This window comes from Sorex fumeus, unplaced genomic scaffold (assembly GCF_029834395.1).
Source record: "Sorex fumeus unplaced genomic scaffold, SorFum_2.1 ptg000024l, whole genome shotgun sequence".
Classification (NCBI taxonomy): domain Eukaryota; kingdom Metazoa; phylum Chordata; class Mammalia; order Eulipotyphla; family Soricidae; genus Sorex; species Sorex fumeus.
The window spans coordinates 48,875,409-48,895,799 of NW_026606081.1; the positions used below are offsets into that span (position 1 = coordinate 48,875,409).

The 20,391-nt window shown below is 55.8% G+C and overlaps 1 protein-coding gene across 1 annotated transcript in view; it reads left to right on the top strand.

The window, feature by feature from the left end:
• WWC2 (WW and C2 domain containing 2) overlaps positions 1-20,391 on the top strand; it is a 132,709-nt gene that overhangs the window by 91,066 nt on the left and 21,252 nt on the right. Inside the window, exons 5-11 of the mRNA XM_056114038.1 lie at positions 1,799-1,878; positions 5,269-5,398; positions 7,545-7,691; positions 9,049-9,122; positions 15,315-15,557; positions 17,213-17,302; positions 18,984-19,558. Of these exons, the coding sequence (XP_055970013.1) occupies positions 1,799-1,878; positions 5,269-5,398; positions 7,545-7,691; positions 9,049-9,122; positions 15,315-15,557; positions 17,213-17,302; positions 18,984-19,558 (1,339 nt within the window). The remainder of the gene's footprint in view (positions 1-1,798; positions 1,879-5,268; positions 5,399-7,544; positions 7,692-9,048; positions 9,123-15,314; positions 15,558-17,212; positions 17,303-18,983; positions 19,559-20,391) is intronic.

The window sequence follows — 20,391 nt, forward strand, 5'->3', positions numbered from 1 at the left end:
TCTTGATGCAATTGCTCTGGACCCGGCATTCTCCCCAAGCTGCATCTCCTCTTGCGAGTGGCCACTATGCTTGTGGCTCGATGATGTGCCGAGTGCCCAGCTCCCTCATGGCTCTGAAGCCCCGAGGGCAAAGATCACGTCTGTTTGGTTCCCCCGTGGTGGGGCATCCATCAATATTTGTGGAAGGGGGTAGAAGAAACAAGGAATGAAAGTTCAAAAAGCACCTTTGGAAACGTATTTCTCTATTTCACAAATAACCATCACTGCACATAGTTTTTACACCATGTGGGTTTTTTTGGGAGGGGAGGGGAGGGGGCCATACTCAGTGATGCTCAGGAATTACTTCTGGCTCTGCACTCAGGAATTACTCAAGGCGGTGCTCAGGGAACCCTGTGGGATGCCAGGAATGGAACCCGGGTCAGCCACATGCAAGGCAAACCCATCCCAGCTGCCCTGTATCGCTGTTGCCCTTCACACTATTCTTAAGATAGACCAGTAAAAAAAAAGTTTTTAAAGCTTCACAAAATAATCACAACCTAATTTTTTTTTTGCAAGGAAAAACAGAGAGAGACGGGGGAGGGGGAGAGAGAGAGAGAGAGAGACATAAAATCTGCTAGGATTGGGCAATAAACCATTTCTTAATCTATGGAAGTGAATTTCTGTGACTGAGGAAGCCTTTTAGCTCGTGATGAAACCAGCCCAGCACTGTCAGGCCTGCCCAGTGTCAGTGTTGTTGTCCCAAATATATATAATAGCAGGAGAAAATGTGTCCCTCCCTCCCCAACCCCCTACCACAAACATGGATTCCTCGCCCTCCCCCGCCCCCGCCCCCGCCCCATTGGCAAAGTTTGTTCTAGAAGCTTCAGCTACAGATTTTCTTCTCCCTGGGGGTGCACAAATCGGAGGGAAATGTGAGCGGTGGGCAGTGAGCTGCCCAGCTGGGGAGAGGGAGCATGACCGGCTTAGCCTGGACCCCAGGTCAAGGTCAGAGCTGGGAGACCCAGCAGAGGACATAGGGATGTGAACAAGAGTTTCTGTTGTTGTATTTAAAGTGCTTTGTAGGAGCTGGAGTGATAGGACAGCGGCCAGGGCGCTGGTCTTACCTACGGAAGACCTGGGTTTCATCCGCATCCCGTGGTCCCGTGAGAAGATTTTTAATTTATTTTTAGTGGGGTTTGGAGGCACACCCGGCAGTGCCAGGGCTTACTCCTGCCTCTGTGCTCCTGATTTCTCCAGATCTCTGGGGGACAGAACCAGAGCCACTTGCCTGCTTGCTTGCGCGACAGGTTCCCTCCCCTCTATACTCTCTCCAGTCCCCCGCTTGTGTGTGTGTGTGTGTGTGTTTAGGCGCCACTCTTACCTAAAAGTGCTCGGGAGACTCCGGGCCACACCACAGTGCTGCCAGGAGACAAACCAGAGGGGCCAAGGATGGAACTCAGGGCCTCATGTGCTTGGCACGTACTCCACCCTGCAGCCAGCCTTTATCCTTGGGGCACCTGGGCTGCTTCTCTGCCAACTGGCCCCTCAGCTCTGGCGGGGACGATAGCTAAGGGCGACTTCACAGCCTGGCGCCCAGCGGGACAGATCTGCCGACAGACTGAGGGCTACAGAGTTGGTCCCCGGAATCCACCACCCTTGTCCGGGCCTCCCCGGACTGGGGGGGACACGCGCCCCCAACAGCAGTGGTGCCCCCGCAGCCGTGCCTCCCTGCTTAATGGTTTACCCGCGGGTTACCTGTTAAAGCGGGCGCAGCTAATCATTGACAGACACCCCTGTCGACTCTGCCGCCTCCCCTCAGGTGAAGAAGCTGAAGCAGGAGCTGTGCCAGATGAAGCAGGAACTGCTGTATAAGGAGCAAGGCTTCGAGACGCTGCAGCAGTGAGTACCGGCGCCGCCCGCCCCGGCCCGGCTCCTCCAGCACCACAGGCCAAGTCCCGTGTCCCCCATGCCCCCCACCCCTCCCCCACACACAAGCTGACCAGCACAAACCGGGAGCGAGCTCGATGTGAGGAACGAGATTGAGTTCTTGTGCTTCTATGTTGGGGGGTTTGGACCACACTCAGAGGTGCTGAGGGGGGCGCAGGGTCACTCCTATTTGCTGGGATTCGAACCTGGGTCACCTCCTCCTCCGAGGGCCGTGTCTGCGTCCAGAGCTTGGTGGGTGCAGAGCCCCAGACCCCTCTCCGCCACCCTGGATGCAGCATGCCTCGTCCTCCTCCGCACACCCCTCCGGCCCTTCCTGTCACCCTCTTGGTCTGATGGGCCCAGGTCTGGCCTCTAGCTGGGCCAGGCAGAGAGACGCAAGTTGCTGTGGACAGAGGGTGTGGTGCCTTTGCTTTCCCAGGGGTCCAGTTGTGAAAGTCGTGAAGCACCCCCACTCCCCGTCCTTGGAGGCAGTTGTGTCTCTTGGTCCCCAGACCCGGGGCCGTTGGCGGGAGGGGACGCCGGATTTCCCAGGCTCCTGGGCGCAGGGGGGTCCTGCTTCCTCCAGGGCACTCCTCTCCCTTCTGCGGCCCCTGCCCTGGAGGGGCTCCCAGATTAGCCACCCCGCTACCCACAGCGCCCCTGTGCCCAGAGCTGCAGCCCCTCAGACCCTTTGCTCTGCTCTTGGGGCCTCCTGGTCGTAGTTCCGCTGCTACTTGCGTTCAGATTTGACAGGACCACACCTGGCGGCGCCTATGGGGGGCTTTAGCCTGAGGTGGAGGAGTGGTGGGATCCCTCTCGCACTGCTTGGGGGACCACCCCCAGCATGGAATCTGGGCCTTCTACTTACCAAGCACGTGCCCCGGCCCTCCGCACCCTTCCCTCCAGCCGGAGACCCTGGCCTCCTGGGACCCTGGCTCCCTCGCCATATCCCGTGGCATAGCTGAATGTGGAGGAATCGCAAGACATTGTAAAAGTCTGATTATGTCCATAGAGACAGTACAGCGGGGAAGGTGCCTCGTAAGGTCCCTGAACCCCGCCAGGAGGCATCCCCGAGCACTGGAGGGTGTGGCCTAGATTTGCACACACACACACACACACACGCACGCATGCACACACACCAGTAAAAAATCTGGAGATATATATATATATATATATTTAGGAGGTGAGCAGTTTGGGGGCCACAGCTCGTTCAGGCTTTACTCCTGGCCTCTGCACTCAGGGGTCACTCCTGGCAAGGCTCAGGGGGACTCGGGTGCTGGGGATTGAAGCCGGGCCAGGGGCATGCGAGGCCAGCGCCCCTACCTGCTATACTGTCTCTCCAGCCCTCCAAAAAATCCACCATAAGTTTCTTGGCGATTAATTATCAGTAAATGTTTGGTATGCAGGGACCGGAGCAGTAGCAGAGCGGGGTAGGGCATTTGCCTTGCACACAGCCAACCCGGGTTCGATTCCCAGCATCCCATATGGTCCCCTGAGCACCACCAGGAATAATTCCTGAATGCAGAGCCAGGAGTAACCCCTGAGCATCGCCAGGTGTGACCCACCCAAAATGTTTGGTGTGCACATTATGTCATTCACACACCTCTGTACGTTGGCAGAGGGGGTGTCGTGGTGAAAATTTCTCAGGCAAAAAATGGTGGCAGGTGGGAAGGGTGGGAACAGATTAAGAACGTGCTGGAGCTCCCAGGCACATGTATGACCACTGCTCCCCGCATCGGGGTGACCAGGATGGTCCTTTGGGGTCTCCCCACAGTATTCTCAGAGCTGAAGCATAGCCACAGCACAGGCTTCTCTCAGGCCAACGGCATAAGGACCCCTGGGTGGTCCCAGGGACCCCCGAAGGCCACAGAGCTCCCGTCAGACCCAGCCGACCTAGAATGGCAGGGCTGGGGCTGGGGCCCGGGCCCGGGGGTGTTCTGCACCGGAAGCCACTCACAAGGGTGCCGAGAGATGCCCAGGGGCCCCGACTGGGCACGTGAGGCGGTGGCTGCCGTCAGGCCGGGAGGAAAGGTTAGCCCAACTTGCTGTTTCTGCTACACGGACGGAACAATGCTGTATTGTTCCCGGGCCGCTGGCTTGCGGGCCCTTTTTATAGGAATCTGAGGCATGTTTAAGAATCTGTCAATAACATTCCAGGAGCGGACAATAGGCATTTGTTGCCGAGATTCAGGCTTGCTCCCTCGATGATTCTGATCCCTTGAACCCCCCGGCGGATAGATAGGCCCCGAGTCGGCTCTCTGCACGGAGGCCTTGCCGGTCGGCCTGAAGGGAACGAAGCGGTTTCCATTCCAGAGCACAAAGAACCTCCCGCTCGGGCCTGAGGGACTCAACCCAGAGAGCCGGCCGGCCGGGGACATTCCCATACTAGGAAGGGACATTTTTAGGGGAAAGGACCGGGCCCCGGGGACAGGCCACACCCAGCCATGCTCGGGGGATTGAACCCAAGGCTCCCACATGCAGAGGCTGTGCCTCGGGCCCAAGGAAGGGGCTCTCAGTGGGGCGTGTTGGCAGAGCATCTCTCAGGAAGAGACGGACAGGAGCGCCCCCCGCCGTCCTCTGCTGCTTTCTTCCTCTGCGCCGTCTCTCTCTCTCTCTCTCTCTCTCTCTCTCTCTCTCTCTCTCTCTCTCTCTCGTCTGGAGTCGAGTAGAGAGTTCAGGTTGGGTTTTCCCTGCCCTCCCTGGCAGCTGACCCGGGTGAACGGGCACACTTTGACTTGCTGAGGTCTTTGTGTGGGTCGCTGTGACTTGGCCCCGCTTGAGAGGGTGGCTGCAGGGAACCGAGACACCAGCACACACCGAAACCGTCTCCAGATCTGGGCCTGGAGCGACAGGACAGCGTGGAGGGCTCTTGCCTGGCATGTGGCCCGCCCGGGTTCGATCCCTGCCATCCCATAGTGTCTCTCGGGCACCGCCAGGAGTGATCCCTGAATGCAGAGCCAGAGAGCACTTCCACCCAACCCCCTCCCCCCAAAAAAAAAGAACAGGCAGGAAAACAAAAAGTGAGGCAGACATGGGCCTGAGAGATGGTTCTGTGAGCAGGTGCAAGTGGGGGAGGGGGCCTGAATGAGTGCGACCCCCAGCACCCCGGGTTTCCCAGCACAGCCTGAGTGCACCCTCGGGAGGGCTCCCCAAACACAGCCAAACCAAGGGGGAAGGTTGGACCGATTAGAAGTGGGGACCAGGTGAGAGGCAGGATGGGGTGGGGCAGGGGAGACCGTGGCCGGTGGCCGGCAGGGAGGGCAGCGTGCATGCCCGGGCAGGTGCCCCCTGGGCCTGCTCGCCCCCCGCTGGCATCTCAGCTCTTACTGTGTTTGTCCGTCTGTCTTTCCCCTCTCTGAACAGAATCGACAAGAAGATGTCTGGAGGCCAGAGTGGCTACGAGCTGAGCGAAGCGAAGGCCATCCTGGCCGAGCTGAAGTCCATCCGCAAGGCCATCAGCTCAGGAGAGAAAGAGAAGCAGGACCTGATGCAGGTAGGGGGACGCACCAGGAGGCGGAGTGTGTCCTGCCATTCCACCCCACACTCCCGACTCCCCCCAGCCCCGGGAGGAGCAAGGGAAGGTTACCACTAGTGGCCTCGGAGCCGGGCTGGGCGCAGGACAGAGCTCCGCGTCCCTCCTGGATCCCAGGGAAGCTCCACCTGGAGTCCAGACACCCAGGGCCGCCCAGGCTCCGTCCCCAGCCCTGGCCCGTCCAGGGTGCCGCTGGCCACCAGCAAGCAGAGCGGGAGTCCCAGGGTGGGAGGAGGGGATGCAACAGCCTCCAGAGGCTTGGTGGGAACCCAGGGAGGGTCTGGGTGGTGCTGACCCAGCAGGGGGTCCTGGGTATCGCTGTCAGAGCTCTGTGATGGCCCCTCCAACTGCTCTCAGCCTCCGTAGGAAAAAATCCAATCCGTGTCGAGTGTTTGGGATATGGCTGCAGGGGGAAGTTGCCTTGGTTTTCTTCCCTTTTTCCTCTTTCCCGGTTTCAGGGCCACACCCGCTGGCACTCTGGGGCTCCTCCCAGCTCTGTGGTCCTCGGTCATCCCTGTCTCCCCTCCCCCATCCCGTACTTTCTATTCCCGGTGCTCGAGGCTCGGAGCTGAGCGAGGATTTAGTCTGTTTTGGAGACTGTGCGGGCCGGGCCCTGGGAGATGGCTCAGGTGCTGGACACAGGCCGAGGCCATGGGGTGTATGACTTTAACACACACGCGGCATCTGCAGAACTTGACCTGGACGGTTGGGGCTTTGCCGTGTGTGGATCTGATGGTTGAGTCAAGGAATCCTGAAGGAATCCTGAAATGCCCACGACAGTTCCTCTGGAAAAGGTGAACGGCGGCATGAAACAGGCCTGTACTGGAGCCTGGTGTATATGGGCTTTTTTTTTCTGCCTGTGCATTTTTTTAATTAATTAATTTTTTATCGAATCACTGTGAAATACACAGTTACAAAGTCATTCACGATTGCGTTCTCGGTCACATGGTGTGAATTTTGAATCGAGACACATGGCAGTCTGAATGAGAAGATCACCTTTAAAACTACTCAGTTTCCAGGCCCAGAGCAATAGCACAGCAGGTAGGGCGTTTGCCTTGCATGCGGCAGCGGCAGACCCAGGTTCAATACCCAGCATCCCATATGGTCCCCTGAGCACTGCAAGTAGTAATTCCTGAGTGCAAAGCCAGGAGTAACCTCTGTGCATCGCTGGGTGTGACCCAAAAAGCAAAGAAAAAAAATAGGAAAAAACTACTCACTTTCCTAAAGATCCTAAGAGAGGATAACCGTCTTGGGGGAGGGGCGGGTGGCGCAGGGAGGGTGCGGAGGTCGTCGTGTTCTGTGCCCATCTTGTCCCTCTGCCCACTCTAGGCAATGGGACAGGCAGACACGGTGACTTCTGGGGCTTTAATCTCTCAAGTGCTACCATCAATGGGAGGTGAAGAAAATAAATCATGAACAGCAGAAATAGTGAAGATCCATTATGAGCTGGGCCATCCCCTAGGCCCCTCCAGATAAGCAGCAGCATCCTTGGAGAAGCCTTCTAAGCCCAAAGTGGTTTTCTTGCTCTTTCTTTAGTGAGATTGCCTTGTAGGCCCCCTATGAAGGGCCGGGGAGATGGTGCAGTGGTTAGAGCGCTTGCCTTGTGCGCCACTGGCCCTGACACCACATACGATCCCTTGAGCACTGAGCCAGGAGTAAGCCCTGAGCACTCCCGGGTGTGGCCCAAAAAACCAAACCAAACTAGTAAAACCGGATAAGACAGGTTATCCATGTTTCCACAATTTCTACCTCATTAAATGAGCAGTTGCTATGTAAGTGATGACTTCTTTGTCAGGAAGGTTGAAAACTGAAAGAGGGGGTTGGGGAGGAAATGTGCACGTACAGAATGTCAAAGTCCCATTCTTCAGGGGTCAGCCATTCGCAGGCTGTTTGTAGGAACATTCTCGATGTGAGAAGACAGGACCACCCACTCTGCAAAGCCCCCACAGCGGCCGCCCGCCCCCTACCCGGCCCCCCCACCTCCCGCCTCAGGACCTGCACACGACAGGCCCTCCTGAGGGGCAGCGACTGGGTGTCGTCCTTGGTAGGGAGCTCTGTGGCTCCAGGGCTGACCTTTCTGAGCACACCCCGTGTTCCCCCGACACAGAGCCTGGCCAAGCTGCAGGAACGCTTCCATTCGGAACAGAGCATCGGCCAGTCGGAGCCAGACCTGAGATCGAGCCCCGTCAACTCCCACTTATCCCTCTCCAGGCAGACCCTGGACGCCGGCTCGCAGACCTGCATTTCCGGAGATGTAAGTTGGTCCTGGGGTCCTGGCCTCAGAGAAGTTAGTTCACTCCGAAGACTGGGGAGCTGACGGGCCCATCAGCATGGCGAGTGCCTCCCTACGGGAGTCTGCAGCCCCCGGCCTTATCTTTCCCTGCCCCTGGGCCCCTGGGTTCTGTTCAGACTCGCTGGGTCTTGGTGCCTCGGGGAACAGCCCACACACCCCCAGTTTGGAAGGGGCCACTCCTTTTACTTACGGGCTTTCCTCGCCTCTGTCTCTCTCGCTCTCCTTGCTCTCCTGTTTTCTCAGTCAAATGATTTTACTTCAGAAAAATGAATAAAGGAGGGCTGGAGCACTAGCACAGCGGGTAGGGCGTTTGCCTTGCACGCAGCCGACCCGGGTTTGATTCCCAGCATCCCATATGGTCCCCTGAGCACCGCCAGGAGTTATTCCTGATTGCAGAGCCCGGAGTGACCCCTGTGATTGCTGGGTGTGACCCAAAAAAGCAAAAACAAATAAATAAATAATTTGGTGCAAATGGTCTCCTCCATGCTATTCAGAGACCCCTGTTGACTGGCTGGAGACACTGAGAATCTACGTCTTTCTTCTTGGAAATGTAATTCTTTGCAGACAAACACTAAGGCTAATGAGAAACATAAAAACAGTCCTTAAAAGAGCTCCAAGACCCTGTGAATACACAGAGCTGTGTTTCACAGACCCAGCTAACTCTATGAAAATGTTTGATTTGTGGCTTATACCTAGATTTTGTGTGTGGCTTGAACATTACACAGGATTTTGCACTGCTCTCCCTGTTGAGATCCCTTCGGCGGACAACTTTCCAGGAAGCTCCTCGTTCACTGCTCTCCTAGGAGTCTTTGGGGCACCAGAAAAGTTGCACTGAAGGAGGGCAGGGGTACTCACCTATTGGAACAATTAATTTTCCAAGTTATTTTGTTGGTATTTTATGCCACCCAAAGATGAATGATGGAAAATTTCAGCTCGCAGAAAGGAGGAAATTTGTTCCAGTTCATGAGTCGACTGACCTGCACACCCTCCATAAACTCTGAGAGCCCAGAAACGTTGACCTGCTTTTCATTTTTATTCTTTTTTCCATCTTGAATTTAACGCGCGGAGCAAATGACGTGAAAGGCACTCTCGGCAACAGACAAGCTCGAATTTAAAAAAAAAAAAAAAAGGAACATTTTGCCCCTAGTGAGACTTTAAGTGCCTCTAAAGCGGCTGTTCCCAATTTCGGTGACATCTTCTTCAGCTTTTCAATTACTCCTGCTTCCTGAGAAAGGAAAGCAGAGAGCAGCGTGCTCCGTTCATTAGCTGAGTTAATTGACTTCCCTCCCCCCCCTTCTTTTGTTTCCCCCTCCACCAGATCGGAATGAGAAGTAGATCGAATTTAGCCGAAAAGGTCAGGCTGAGTCTCCAGTATGAGGAAGCCAAGAGGAGGTAACCACGGGAAGCTGGTCCAGGGGTGCTGGAGGGGCCGGGTTCATCTCTGCTCCTCCAGCGACACCTGCTGGCCACTTTGTGGAACGCTGCGGTACCCCATCTCTCTCTCTCCTCTGTCTGTCTGTCTGTCTTTCTCTCTCGCTCGCTCGCTCTCGCTCTCGCTCTCTCACACACACATATTCTCTCTCTTCCCTCTCTCCTTCCTTCTCTTTTTTCCTTTTCTATCCTCTTCTCTCATTTCTCTTCTCTTTTCCTCTCTCACACACACATTCTCTCTCTCCTCTCTCCCTCCTCCTCTCCTCTCTCTTTCTCACACACACATTCTCTCTCTCTCCCTTCTTCTCTCCTCTCCTCTTCTCTCCTCTCCTCTTCTCTTCTCTCTCTCTTTTCTCTCTTTCTCTCTCTCATCTCTCTCTCCCCCTCCCTCCCCCCAACCCAGGACATGACATTTGAAATAACTCTGCCCGTTATCCCAATCGACAGCCCTTATCAACACGCACACCCCCGTTCGCCGTAATTCTGTATCCAACCCTCAGCCCTTATCAGAGCCCGTCGGCTGTTCCAACTGTCCTTCACCACAGAACGTGAACCCAGTCCAGGATCCAGGCTCACGTGCTGGGTCCCTGGTACCTCCATCTCGAGTTGTTCTGGGTCTTTATTTCCTGGCATAGATCACGAGCAGCCATGATTTCCTTGCTTTGTGCCTTTCAGCCTAATCCCTTGCCTTCTGCCCTACCACACACACACACACACACACACACACACACACACACACACACGCATATGCGTGTGCGCGCACACACACACACACCCCAGTCGGTTCTGTGTCCCTTGCACTTGGCTTGCCTTCGTGGTTCAGGCCCCACGGTTGAGAGGCCAGGTGGTGTTTGTCTTTGTCTGTCGGGGATCGCAGGCCTCCCCATACCTCTGGGCCGTGGCACACTCAAGGGCCGATTCTTTGTCTCGAAAAGCAGCCGGTAGCTGGCCACAGGGATGCTGTGTCGTGAGCAACAGCCTCTGTTCTTGGGCTCGTGCCTTTGGGTGCTGATGTGTGCCTGGTGTGGACACGGCCAGGACCCCACCTTTGGGCAGGTGTTGATGGAGAAATTAGCAGTGGCCTCTGCTGCCTGGCCCATGGCCCCCAGCAAGTTGTGCAAGCCATGGACCCCGTCGGGAGGGAGCGGGTCCATTTCCTCGGGACACTTCCTGCAGCGGGACGGCCAGAGCCTGCCAATATGCTTCTGGGTCTTGCTTGTTTTATCCTGGTTTGGGGCCAGCCCAGGCAGCCGCTTCTGACTGCACCTGGGGGGAACCGCTGGCGACTCTCGGGGGGCTGTGCCTGGCACCCCACCTGGAGCCAGGCCAGAGCTCAGCCCACTGGCCCTGTGTGACTGCAGAGTCCTCTCTGGACGAGGCGCCTCTGCCCAGTCTCATTCCCCTCATGGGCACTCCCCCTTCTCTCTTTCTTTTCTTTTTTCTTTTTTTCTTTTTTTTTTGGGGGGGTCACACCCGGCGATGCTCAGGGGTTACTCCTGGGTCTGCACTCAAGGAGTTATTCCTGGCGGTGCTCGGGGGACCATATGGGATGCTGGGAATCGAACCTGGGTTGGCCGCATGCAAGGCAAAGCCTTACCTGCTGTGCCATTGCTCCAGCCCCACCCCCTCTTCGAAGGTAAAGTGAGAGCCGGGTGGTCCTTTTTTTCTCTTTTTTTTTTATTTTTTAAATTTTATTAAGTAGTTCACAATACTTATATTACATTTAATATTCAGACACCCATCCCACCACCATGACACCTTCCCACCACCATATTTTGGATGTTTCCATCCCGAACCCCAATCCCTGCCCCAAAGCAGAACAGAAATAATATATTTTGTATCGTTTGTTCTGAAAAGCTACTGAAAATGCTACAAAAGGTATCCTTAGAGGAAAGAGTGTGGAGATGGTTGTATTTCACCCAGGGGTCATTAAGCCCTTCTATAAGAGATCACTAACATGTTGTTAAAGGTTGAGCCTTGTGTGTTTTATATATATATATATATATATATATATATATATATATATATACATACATACATATACACACACACACACACACACACACATATATATATACATATATATAAACTGGGGCGAGAGCACAGCGGGTAGGGCGTTTGCCTTGCGCGCGGGCGATGCAGTTTCGATTCCTCTGTCCCTCTTGGAGAGCCCTGCAAGCTACCTAGAGTATCCCGCCACATGGCAGAGCCTGGCAAACTCCCCGTGGCGTATTTGATATGCCAAAAAGCAGTAACAACAAGTCTCACAAGGGATATGTTACTGGTGCCTGCTTGAGCAAATTGATGAACAATGGGAGGACAGTACTACAGTGCTATATATATATATATATATATACAGTACTATATATATATATACATATGCTTATGCATATCTGTTAAAAAATGTATATTTTCCTCTAAGGTTGGTTGCCTCCTACTTTGAACCCTATCCAGGTGATTCAGTAATCTTGGAGTCTGGGTAGGGTGTGTTGTTTGAAGTATCATTGCGCAGTCTACGAATAGGTTCACTCATGGGTGAGGCTCTGCCTGAGCGTGTGGAGAGCGGCCATTAGCACGGCGGCCCCCTGAGTTCTGGAGTTTTCGGCTGCTGGGGCTGGGTCCCTTGAGCGGGGAGGGGAGGGCTCTCACCCACCCCCCTCTGGGGTGACCCGAATGAAACAGCCTGGCGCGGGGTCCAGCAGCATGGTTATGGTGAGCGACATGTTATGCTCCCTTCTGGGAGAGAAGGACATGCGATCGGGATGGTGGCCGATGAAGAGATTATCTGACACCAGCCAGAGGTGGCTTATAGCCCCGTGGTCTGACACAGGTGTCCCTGCCACCCATACGATGTGACGGTTGTTCACATCCCTCTGAGCCTTTGTACACCTTTTCTGGGAAAGTTCCTCTGTGGGTCTTTCGCCCAGTATTTCTGTTGGGGTTTGGCTTTGGTTCTGGGCCACAGCCAGCAATGCTCAGGCCGACTCCTGGCTCTCTGCTCAGGGATCCTACCTGGCAGTGCTCAGGGGGTGCCGGGGCTCAAACCCGGGTCAGCTGTGTGCAAGGCAAGAGCCCTCCCTGCTGTATTGTCGCTCTGGCCCTGTCTTTTGTCCAGTTTTTATTTTCAATTTTTTTCTTTTTGGGTCACACCCAGAAATGCACAGGGGTTACTCCTGGCTCATGCATTCAGGAATTACTCCTGACAGTGCTTGGGGGACCATATGGGATGCTGGGAATCGAATCCGGTCGGCCATATGCAAGGCAAACATCCTACACACTGTACCATCGCTCCAACCCCTTTTGTCCAGTTTTTAATTAAAATATTTGGGATTTTGCTACAGAATTTGCAAAAGTTTTCTCTTTTTTTTTTCAATAGGATGCCTTGTCATTAGGTGGATTTTGTGGGGTGTTTTGTTTTGTTTTGTTTTGTTTTGTGTTTTTTTTTTTGTCCTCTGCAGAAGTGTTCCTGTTTGCTGTAGCCTCACTGGCTGCTTTTGGGGTCTGAATCAGGAACCCTCCAGCTTTTTTTTTTTTTTAGGCCTATGACTGTATTTAAAGTTCCTTCCATAAGATTCCTGCTCTCAAGTCCACTTTTACATACACATGCAATTTCATACTTAGGTTTCTCCAGCTTATTTTTTTCCCCACTGTATTTAAGCCCATGGTTTATCAAGTCGTTCATAATGATTTGTTACAGGCATTCAATATTCAACACCAATCCCATCACCGTTGTCATTTTTTCTCCACCATTTTCTCTATTTTCCCAACCACCAGCCTGCTCTTGTAGCAGGGCCACACTAATTTATTTTGTATTGCTGCTACCACTAAATGACTAACAGAATAATAAAAGTTATTTCCGTAGAAGAAAATTAGCGACAATTGTTGCATCTCACTATGGGGACGTTAAGTCTTTGATAATGTTTTCCCAAGCTGTTGTTGCAAGTTAAGTCTTCTGCATTAAGTTTTTGTTCCTCGAGGTTGATTGGCTTCTACCCCTCCAGCTTTTATGCCGGGAGCAGAACATGTATCATATGTTCGTTGTGGTCATTGTCCCGTTTCCACGTTTTCTTCTCGGGCCTTTATGATTTCAGGCCTTGAGTCCCTTCAGAGTTTGTGTCTGTGCGTGGCGTAAGACCGTGGTCCTGTGCTGGCTTCTTCTTACCTTGCAGCTCTGCTTGGGAATGGCATCCGGCTTCCCTGTCATATTGTCGGTGCGATGAGTTCCCATCCTGGGGACGTCTGGCTGGCTCTGGGGGAGAGAGTCAAGCTGCTACGTTTGAGTCTGTCATCTTACTTTCAGGGGGCTCAGGGTGCTACCGATGGGTTATTTCGGAAGACGTTGGGGAAAAACTATCGGTGGCCCCGGCACGCTCACAGCTGTGAGCCTCCCCACTTAATGTCTGGGTCCTGCCGCAGGACACGTTATCAGATAGACAGATGGACGAGGATGCACAGCCCTCAGCACGGGGGAGGGAAGTTGAAAGGAACTGGCCAGAGCCCGTTGGGGTTGTCCGCTTTCCTGCAGCAATTCCTGGGTCTGCCAGAATACAAAATTGGCTTCTGTATTTGCCTCTAACTGGAACTGCCGCCTGGGTCTCTGACTTGCCGAAGGATCCCCGAGCTCTGTCCCACGAATCACTAACCTCGGGGCTTGAACCAGCAGCTGAGATCTTTCCTGGCTGTTTCTCCTGCGTGTGAGTCCCGCCCAGGCCCAGGGCACATTTCTCCGGTTGGGGCGACTTGGGTACATTTTGACGAGAGACCAGCTTCCGTGGTGGGCACACCAGCTTCCATGGTGGGCACTGAGGGCCGCCCGCAGCCCTGTGGCTCTTGGAGGGGCAGCCCTGCCCGGTTCGGCTGGGAACCAAAGCCAGGATTCGTGGGTAGCCGTCGAAGAGGGAAGTGGCCGGGAGCCTGGCCCGGCCCAGGCGGGGTTTTGCCCACTTGGGTTAGAGCTGTGCTCCAGCCCCTGACTTCAGCTCACCGTCACTTCAGCTCACGTGGCGTTTCCCTTCCTACGTGTTCCAGGAAACACACGTGTCATTTTTCCCTCTCCTTTCTTTTTTTTTTTTTTTGGTCTTGACTTTCTGCTTATTTCTGGGTCACGCCCAGCGGTGCTTGGGGGTTGCGCCCAGGGGTATGTTCAGGGGGACCCACCACCACCACCCCGCCAGGAGTCGAACCCAGGCCTCCTGCAAGCGAAACGTGCTCTCCGGCCCACTGAGCCTCCCCCATCCCCCACCCCCACCCCCGGCCCCAGACCTGCGTGTTTATTTCCCGAGATCTGCCAAACCAAATAACGCAGAAGCTCTCTCCGTGTCGTTGTCGCCGCCACGTGTCATCGCCGGGTCTGCCTTTTCCCTCCCGCCTCGTACTTGCTGTCTGCTCGCTCAGCGAATTCAGCCACACCCAGATGGACGCTGGCCCTGGGCTCGTCCACATCTGCTTGCCTCGTGCTCTGTCTCCTCCGTTCGGGGTCTTGCCGCAGCCCCCCGTGGGCTGTCCTCTGCGTTCCTCGAAGACGCTCTGCCTTCCTCCCCGCCTCTGTTGTGTGTGCCTAATGAAGCTAATAATAGCATGCTTATGTAGCAGTCGGATGATTAATTTTCCAGGAGGTTGCGTCGGCTTTGTGGTTATCGCTAAAGAACAGCTGATGATGCCAGCGCCAGCTGGGAGCACAGACCTGGTGGGGGTGGGGCGGGGAATCCCACGGCCCCGGGTCTCGCCGGCACCGCCTGGTGGTGGCACTTGGGTGTTTCACTGAACCACAAGTGAACCCGACACTGGGGTGGGAAACTGCTAACTTCTTTGGCGTCTGGGCTGCGGGTGGTGGTGGTGGGGACTCCCTGTTCCCTGGCTCCTCGGTGCGGTGGGCATGGTGGGGAAGGACCCCAGGGGAGGGAAGGCAGTGTGAGATCCAAGGGCGTCCCGGGACGGGCGTGAGACCCCGCATTAGAGCTGGGGGGTCCCCAGGTTAGAGTTGGGCTGGTCTCCCCTTCGGCACTGTAGGAGGTTTCGAGGGGACGGGAAGGTGAGCAGGGCAGAGCTCCTGGGCCGGAGATGCCCGGAGCTCGCTGCCCACGTGGGTGTCTTCGGGAGCCCCGGGGGACCCCTGTGCCCCGCGCTGACGCCGTCCCCCCCGCCCCCTTGCAGCATGGCCAACCTGAAGATCGAGCTGTCGAAGCTGGACAGTGAGGCCTGGCCGGGGGCGCTGGACGTGGAGAAGGAGAAGCTGATGCTGCTGCACGAGAAGGAGGAGCTGCTGAAGGAGCTGCAGTTCGTCAGCCCGCAGACGCGCTCCCGGGACGAGCTGGACCAGCTGGAGGCCGAGCGGCAGCGGCTGGAGCAGGAGCTGCTGGCGGTCAGGGGCGCCCCGAGCCGAGCCCTGGCTGAGAGGTCAGTGCCCGCCCCACTCCCCCGTCCTGCCTCCCCGCCCCGCACAGGATGGCCACCCTCTGGGGGTGAGAGTCTGGGGGCTGCCCGTGAGCCTTGGGGGCATCTCTGTGCCCAGTGGGCCGAGGCCCAGTGCAGAGAGTGACCACTGGCCGTGGCCAGTACGTGAGGGATGTGCACTCAGAGCCAGGACACGGGGCCGGGACAGCATGTGACCACGCCTGGTTCCTTCCCTGGCACCGCCAGGCGTCACCCGGCACGGAGCTAGGAAGAGTCCCGGGGCAGAGACCAGAGCCTTCGTCCTTATGAGACTCGTTAATGTTTAAGGAATTGAAAAGGAGGGAGGGCCTTTCTTTCCAGAAGACTCGGCTGTGGATTCACAATCTGTCGCCCTTTGACACATCAGACAAACACGAATCCCTTCTGCCTTTGAACACAGAATGAAGTCTTGGGGGTCCTGAAGGGATGGAGCCCAGAAATAAAGCCCAGATCCCCACCCCCCTCCACCACCTCCATGTTCAGAGAGCCCGGTCCTCGGGGACAGTTCTGGGTCCTTTGTACACACACACACACACACACACACACACACACACACACAGTTCTGGGTCCTTTGTATACACACACACACACACACACAAACACACACATACCACCACCGCCACCACCACCTTCCCAGGCCTGCTGGGGCCCAGGACAGCTAAGGTCTGGCTGGCTGAGAGTCCCAGATGGGGTCGTCTCGCCACTTTACAGATGAGGAAGGAGAAGAGGCAGGAAATGATGATTAAAGCAACTGGGCACTTTCTCTCCTCCTTCCCCTCCCTCCCTCCCTCCCTCCCTCTCTCCCTCCTTCCTTCCTCCCTCCTTCCCTCCTTCTTTCCTTCCTTCCTTCCTCCTTCCTTCCTTCCTTCTTTCCTTCCTTCCTCCTCCTTCCCTTCCTCCTTCCTCCCTCCCTATTTCCTTCCCTCCTTCCCTCCCTTCTTCTTGCCTTCCTTCTTTCCTCCTCCCTTCCTTCCTCACTCCCTTCCTTCTTCCCCTTCTCCCTTACTCCTTTTCTCCTCCCTCCCTTCCTCCCTCTCTCCCTCCCTTCTTTTCTCCCTCCCTTCCCTCCTTCCTTCTCCCCTTTCTTTACTTCTTTCCTTTTCCCTTCTTCCTTCATCCCTCCCTCTCTTTCCTCTTCCTCCCTCCCTTCTTCTCTTCCCTCCCTCGTTCCTTTCCCTTCTCTCCCTCCCTCCCTCCCTCCCTCCCTCCTCCCCAGCAGTTCTGGTTGCTACTGGGGCTCCCCTGGCAGTGCTCAGGAGGTCCTGTGGTGCCAGGGACCTAACCCAGGGTACTGCACCTTCAGATATGTGCTCCAGCCCTTTGAGCCCTCTCCCCAGCCCAGAACTTTCAAGACTCTCCATGTTGTTGGTGACCTGGCCTAGGTCATGCCACCTGCCTGCCTGCAGCTCGGGGACTCGCTGGGCCCCTCCTGGGGGTGGGGTGGGGTGCCAGGGTCATTCTGGTGTGGCTCATTCCGGTCTATCTGAGCCTCCTCCAGTAGAAGTCGATGTTTATATAATGAGAATATTATTTTTAACCTTCCCTTCTGTTCACATGCTTCGTCAGAATCACTTGAAAATAAATTCACTTTCCTGTTTTTTTGTTGTTTTTTTTTCTAGATTGAAATTGGACGAGCGGAGGAAAGAGCTGTTACAGAAACTTGAAGAAACGACTAAATTAACTACTTATTTGCATTCGCAACTTAAAAGGTTCGTCTCCCCGGTTTTTCAGGGCGACATCTTCCTTTACTGCAGTGGGCGTGTTTGATTGTTTTATCCTTATTTTCCTCTATTTCGAGCAAAAAGGATAGTACTCCAAACTCCAAACGCCCACTGTGTACAGCTGCAGAGTGGTTTGCTGGTTTGTTGTTTTGTTTTCACAAACCCCGAAGAATCATCATTGGAAATAAGTTTAAATAGATTATGGGAGGGAAATACAGCATCACTCTTAGAACACATTTCCCAGTTTATCCCTTCATGTCCAAAGCAAAAAAAGTCAAGGGCGAGGTGGGGGCGGGGTGGGGGGGAGGGGGGGGGAGAGAGAGAGAGAGAGAGAGAGAGAGAGAGAGAGAGAGAGAGAGAGAACAGGAGTCCAGGTTTGATCCTGGCACCACATGTGGTTCCCTGAGCACTGCTGGATCTCTGCGCACTCTCCCATACTCAGCACATAATCAGGAAGTGGAAGGGGCATAGCTGGGGGCAGGGGGGCATACGCTGGCATGCTGGGGCCTGAGTTTGATCCCCGCTCCTTATGCCTTTTGCCCAGCATGACTGGGAGTGGTCCCCTACTACAAAAATTAATAAAGAGGACGTGGGGGAGATTTGCCTTGAAATATCTACTTGCTGACCCCTCAAGACCCCTCAGGTAGAGAAGTGGGCAGGTGAGGGAGAGGGGCCATTTTACCTGTAGTTACCCTTTCTCTTGCAAATAGAAAGTTTTACCCTATTTCTAATAGAAAGTTTGTCCTGTTCTAAGCTGTCAACACTTTGCCCCATGATCTTTCCCCTCACCCACTTCCGGGTTGTTGTTGTTGTTGTTACTATTATTATTGTTGTTGTTATTATTGCAAATTGGCTCCTGACTCTCTGCAGGCTGCCAGAACAATAGGTCTTTGGTTTCCGTTTTTGCCCTCTGAGGGTTTTGGGTAAAGCCAAGTGCCGTGTCATAGCAGGAGACTCGCTAGCACTTACTCGAGCTCTTTGCTGGGCCAGGGATCAAACCCAGAGCCCACTGGTGGCAAGCAGCTCCTGACCAAGCAGCTCCCGATCAACTGCTCTTCATGGAGGATTTAGAGGGCCTTGGGGTGTGATTCAGGGGTGAGTCCTTCCTTGCACCCCGAAAACCTGGGTTCCACCCTGGCACTTGCAAAATGGAAAAAAATATGAAAAGCAACAAGGCTGGGGCTGGAGCGATAGCAAAGCAGGGAGGTCATTTGCCCTGCACACGGCTGACCCAGGTTCGATTCCCAGCATCCCACATGGTCCTCCGAGCACCACTAGGAGTAATCCCTGAGTGCAGAGCCAGGAGGAACCCTTGTATATCGCCAGGTGTGACCCAAAAAGCAAAAGAAAGAAAGGAAAGAAAAAAAGAAAAAGAAACAAGAGCCAGAAAGATAGTGCAGGGGTGAAGGCGCTGGCCGAGACTCAAGTTCTATCTCCTGTACCCTATATGGTCCTCCAAGGCCAGCCAAAAGTGACCCCTGGGCATCGTCGGGTGGGGCTCCAAGCCCCCAAGAGAGAAACAGGGTTTGCCATCGGTGGGGGCCGCGTGAACAGCGGGAGGGGGAGTGGGTTGCCACAGCCCCACGGTTCTGGGGGAGTGTTCGCGGGGGGGGGGGGGGGAGGGTTGCCAGGGCAACGGGCCTGTCTCACCCGCCTCTCCTGCCCACAGCCTCTCGGCCAGCACCTTGTCCGTGTCGTCGGGCAGCAGCCTGGGCTCCCTGGCATCCAGCCGCGGCTCCCTCAACTCCCTCAGCTCGGGCGAGCTGTACTACGGTGGGGCGGGCGAGCAGCTGGACGGCGACTACCAGTACAAGCTGGACTTCCTGCTGCAGGACAAGGGTGGCTACGCGCCCGCGGGTCCCATCACCACCATCCTGGAGAACGAGGTGGTCAAGTGCCCCCCTGGACCGAGTGGGCCCGGCGGCGGGGTGACCGCCGCAGGCCCTGGCCTCCCGCCGCCGCCATCGCTGGCCGAGGCCCCCACATCGGTGACCTCGCTGTCCTCCCGCTCCTCCCTGTCCTCCCTGTCCCCGCCCGGCTCGCCCCTGGTCCCCGATGGCGCCTGCCCGCTGGCCTCCCCCGACGCCGCCCTCCTCCCATTCCCCACCGACTTCGAAGACTGTGAGTTGAGTCGCCGCTTGGCCGACCTGGGCCTGGCCGACGGCCAGCTGCTGCTGGACGCGGACGCAGGGAGCACGCCCCGGCCGCTCGTGGAGGAGAAGGAGCTGGACGGAAGGGCCGCAGGTGAGTCTCGCTGGCCTTGGTGGGTGGCTCCTTGTCCTGCAGAGACGCTCAGGCACCCCCATCCCTCGGCACCTTCGCTTTGCCTTTCTTTGACAGGTGGCTTGGTTTGGGGGAGACTCAGGGAATCTCAGGGCCACTCCCCCCGATTCTCAGTCGACTGGACCAGAGGGTCCAATCGGAGAAGCTGGGGACCCCCCCCGGCAGTGCTCGGGGGCCACATGGCCCTGAAGGGCTACCCAGAGGCGTGGCCAGAACTCGGTACCAGTTCCCCTTGCCCCGAGTTTGGGTTTGCTGGGTTTGGGGGCCACTCCCAGTACTCAGGGCTCACTCCTGGCTGTGCACTCAGCTTCACTCCTGATGGGGCTCAGGGGACCATGTGGGGCTTGTGGGGGGTTGCCACATGGAAGGTGAGCACTATTACCGCCATGCCTGCCCGGGGCTGTTTCTGAACAGTGCTGAGTGTGCTGTGAGGTCACCAGGAGGACTGCAGGGCCGGACACAAAACAAAGTGTGTGTCCTGTCCCTTCCAGCCGTCCCCTCTCTTGGCCCTTGCTCAAGAGGTTGGTTTGGGGTTTTTGGTTTTGGTTTTTATTGGCACATTTCCTTTGTGGATTCAAACTCACCGTGTCCTTATAACGGCGCGACCAGTGGGTCCCGGCCCGGGAGTGTGTTCCACCGCTGCTTAGATCCCAACCAAGACGGTCAGTGCCCCAGCCGACCAGTGCCTGCGCGGCCCCCTCCTGGCTGCGGCCCCCTCATGCTCCTGCGCCCCCCCCCCCCACCTCCAGCCACGTTCCTCCCTAGAACTCAGAGGAGCAGGGAAGTATCTCCCC